The following is a 4,582-nucleotide window of genomic DNA, read 5'->3' as shown; positions in this document are numbered from 1 at the left end:
AATGAAGGTCTCAAACTGCACCAAACTGACACACGTGATGAGAAATTTGTCAATCAATTAGGCAGTGAGCAAACACCATTGTGAATGTCTTAATCAAATAAGACCAACCTACATGCCATTATTACTTTCTCAAACAATGGTCCGTGTTGAAATCTTACTGGATTCTAATTGGAAGACGAAACTCGGTAAATATGATGTTGCCATAGCTGAACATTTCAATATTTTGTGTGACTGATTCTTCTCCATTGTATTATTTGTTAGTGACCGTCAGGACAGAAAAACACCAACATCAGTTTCACCATTTTCTTCAGGAACTAATCTGAATTTTACTGTCTTCTACTTAAGAAAAAACAAAAGAACAGAAAACAGAAAAAGGACTTTGTCATGGATGTTTCAGGTAAGATATGTGTGTGTATGGATATATATATATATATGTGTGTGTGTGTGTGTGTGTGTGTGTGCTTGAGTGTACAAACGAAATGCATAAACAAAACAATAGAATATACACACACATATATATATATATATAATAGCAGTAATACCCGTTGTCGATCGGGTAATTGCTTTTACTCTTTCTCGGGATCCACATTCAAAGTGTTATTATATATATAGATTTACTCTTCCTGTACGTGTGTATTTTATAAGAAAAAACAACATGTAATAGTTGAAGTAGAAAGAAGAAGAATAAGTGAGTTGTGTGTGTTATTTTCTTTATCAATATAGTAATGGCAATTATATAATACACACGGCTTTGGTCGGCATGGAGCTGTAATGAGAGAGAATTGCCCAACGTGCTACACAGTAGGACTGAACCCAAGGCGACATGGTCAGAAAGCAAGCTTCTTATTCTCCTGAATACAATATGCTTAACAAAAAGAGGGAATGTTTACGGCGAGAAGACCTTTGATTTTAATATTTACTCAAGCAACGCAACAACTAGCAATGGCACACCATACAGGGCGTTCCAGAATTAACTATCTGTTTCAATGAAATTGAGCAAATTTTAAAAAACTGACAGAATTTTATGGTTATTACCAAAACAAATAAATTTATAAATCTTACGTCAAACTTTTATTGAAAATTTTCAATATGTCTGTATCTTTGCATACTATAAATCTCTCCTTAGTGCTGTGAAACACATTTGGAAGCATTTCAGGAGTTAGCTCCTGCACTACTAATTAAATATTTTCTTTAAGCTCAGCTAAATGATTTGTTCCATCTTAGGGATGGAGGTAAAGAAAATGATTGCTATCAAATTGGAAAAAAGCTGTCATGGATAAATAAGAGGGGTCCAACAGGAATGAAAATAAAATTATAAACAAAATTCAAAATTTATACACTTTTAACACATATCAAACATGGTAAACATAAATAAAAGTGAAGTGAGTTTAAAAAAAAAATACATCTGATTTCATTCAAATCATCATTAATTCTGGGACACCCTGTATCTATTCGTTCGACGAAATGGGGGAGGGAACACAAGGGTGGGGGTGGACTAATTGCAGGTGGCGAGTGTAACTTCCAGAAGTGGTCATGCAGTCAAACTCAAATGGTTGCGAGTCACAACAGCAGTTTGTTTTTTTGTGTGAACATTTTGCATTATATAGTTCGGACATGGATGACATAGAAAACAGACAGGCCATGCTGCATTGCGCAGGATTGGAAATGTAAAACATCAACAGGGCACTTCTGAAGAATGGATGAATGGGTTTGTTGTGCCTTTACCCAGCTGCACTCACATGCACATGTCCCTGTGGTATACAGGATGATAACATGAAGCATCAACAGGGCATCGACAAAAATTTTTATGTTCTTCTCATTTCCCCTGCCAAATTCGACAAAAAGGTTTTCATGAAATGTTATACGCTGTTTATTATGCATAAGTACTGTCAATATTCTACCGTCACAAAATGGCCTAAAACGAAGATAAAACCTAGTGCAGTATACTCAAATCTGATTAATCTGCATTTGTCAGGGGGCCCATAGTTGGCTTCAGAAATTTTTTTTTAGTCAACAGCAATTAATGTTTATTGCAAATTTGGAGGAAAGTGACTGGATACTCTTCAAGTTACGGGTCTTAACGCTGTGAAAATGCTTACAAAATGTGGTTTATCTGCCCCTGGACCTGCAAGAAGTTGAACATTTTTTGGCCCATGATACTCCATGGACCCTGTGTAATGCATGCATAAAATTTCATTAAAATCGGTTGGGTGGATCTCGTGTTATAATGACACGACAAACACACATCCTGTGTTTTATATATATAAATAAATCAGACTGGAGTCTGGTGCAACCTTCCAGCATGCCAGCCCTGTCAAACTGTCCAACTGATGCCAGCATGGACAACAGACGTTAAATGACCTTAAATGATGATGATGATGATGACATATAGTAATATATACTCTAGGTGTGGCTTGCTTCCCAACCACATTGTTCTGAGTTCAGTCGCACCACGTGGCAAATGTCTTCTACAAGAACCTCAGGCCAATCAAAGTCTTGTGAGTGAATTTGGTACACAGAAACTGAAAGAAGCCTGTCAGATATATATATATATATATCAATGTGTGCGTGTCTTTGTGTCTGTGTTTGTCCCTCCCATCATCTCTTGACAACTGGTGTAGGTGTGTTTATGTCTTCATAACTTAGTTTTTTTGTCAAAAATGACTGATAGAATAAGTACAAGGCTCAAGAAATAAATCTTAGGGTCAATTTGTCCAATTAAAACCTCTCAAAGCACTACTCCAGCATGGCCACAATCGAAAGACTGAAACAAATACTAGAATAAAAGAATATATACATATACGAGGAGGCACCCCAAAATAACTGTTCTTTGTAGGACAAGCTTGTCGTTCAGTCTTCTGCTGCTAGAAGCCACTTGATGTGATCTTCAGGAATCAGACTGCTAACCAGTAGCATCTTGTGATGTCGTACTGCCATGTGGTGCATCTTTGTCTTGCAGTGCTTATCTCCTGTTTATAGATTTTTGTGATGACTCAAACAAAGTAACAGCGTGCTTTCGTGAAGTTCTGTTTTCTGCGGGGGAATATGGCAGCCAAAACAGTTGACATGCCTTAAACAGTTTACAAGGACGCTGCCATGAACAAAACATAAGTTTATGTGTGGTTTTCACGCTTTATGAATGGTTAATTGTTGCTTGAAGACCAACCTCATTCAGAGTGACTGTCGACCTCCTGAATGAATGAAAATGTGAAAATTCATGAACTGATCTTGGAGGATCGTCACCGAACAATTGACGAACTTGTCAATATGACTGGTGTGTTCTTGAGCTCCTACCAATAAATTTTGAGTAAGGAATTGTGAATGAAAAGAGTTGCAGTAAAATTTGTGCCTCCTTTGCTCATGGAAGATCAAAAGCAGTCATGACTGAATGCATGTCGTAAACTGAAAGAACAGTTGATCCGAACCTTTTTTTTGAAGGTCGTCACTGGTGATGAAAGCTGGTGCTACAGCTATGACCCGGAAACGAAGTAGCAATCAAGTCAATGGAAGCATTTGATATCAGCACACCCCAAAAAGCACGCCAAGTGAAGTCCAATGTCAAGACGATGCTGATTTGTTTCATCGATGCGAAAAGAATTGTCCACACAGTATTTGTTTCTCCTGGTCAAACTGTTAACCAGACAGTTTACTTGGAAGTTCTGAAGCATTTGCGAGATACCGTGAGACAAAAATGCCCTGACCTGTGGCAAAGTGGAGAGTGGTAGTTTCATCACAATAATGCACCCGAGTACACCACCTTGAGTGTGAGACAGTTTTTTTTACCCAAAATGGCATGACCTCACATATGCACCTTCTCCCCCTATTAATCCAAACCTGCTCCTTGCAACCTTTTTTGTACCCCCGAATGAAAAAGTTCCTTAAAGGAAAACGTTTTGTAGATGTGGAAGAGGTGAAGAAAAAACGATGGAGGTGTTAAAAGGTATCACTTCGTAAGAGTTCTACTACTGTTTCAAACTGTGGAAAATGTGTCTGGACCAATGCATTGCTTCAAATGGAGAATACTTTGAAGGTGGTAAAAGTATAAACATGTAAAACTAAATGAATAAAATAATATAACAAAATTCCAGTTTCCTTTGGGTATCCCCTTGTATGCTGGGACCCCCTTTGGTCATAACTAACCATGGGATTGCACCTAGAAAGTTACCCTTCCAGGCACAAGTCCAGCCAAGGTTGTTTCTATGGAAGACCAGCAGTCACCCATGCATACCAGCCTCCCCTCTCCATGCCACCAATGTTATCCAAGGGAAAGGCAAAGGCCAATACAGCTTGGCACCTGTGACATCACAACTCATTTCTACAGCTGAGTGAACTGGAGCAACGTGAAATAAAGTGTCTTGCTCAAGAACACAACATGCAGCCTGGTCCGGGATTTGAACTCACAATTTTACGATCGTAAGCTCATATTCACATACACAACATAGATGTAGCTACATGATAAGAAGTTTACTTCTTAACCATATGATTTTAGGTTCACTTTCACTTCAAGGCAGCTTAAGCAAGTGTCTTCTACTATAGCTTCAGGCTGACTAAAGCATTGTGAGTGGATTTTATACACAGAATT

General features: G+C 38.2%; 1 protein-coding gene across 2 annotated transcripts in view; it reads left to right on the top strand.

Annotated features, from left to right (window-relative positions):
• The first annotated feature begins 243 nt into the window (after positions 1-243).
• Positions 244-4,582, top strand: part of LOC106879402 (zinc finger protein 341) — a 20,453-nt gene continuing 16,114 nt past the window's right edge. For both annotated transcript variants that reach the window (XM_014928946.2, XM_014928945.2), the window contains exon 1: positions 244-397. In XM_014928946.2, coding sequence (XP_014784432.1) covers positions 389-397 — 9 coding nt within the window. In that variant the 5' untranslated portion in view covers positions 244-388. The remainder of the gene's footprint in view (positions 398-4,582) is intronic.

This window comes from Octopus bimaculoides, chromosome 11, assembly GCF_001194135.2.
Source record: "Octopus bimaculoides isolate UCB-OBI-ISO-001 chromosome 11, ASM119413v2, whole genome shotgun sequence".
Lineage (NCBI taxonomy): Eukaryota > Metazoa > Mollusca > Cephalopoda > Octopoda > Octopodidae > Octopus > Octopus bimaculoides.
The sequence above is the reverse complement of the archived record's forward strand: the minus strand, read 5'-3'. Positions and strand labels throughout refer to the sequence as shown.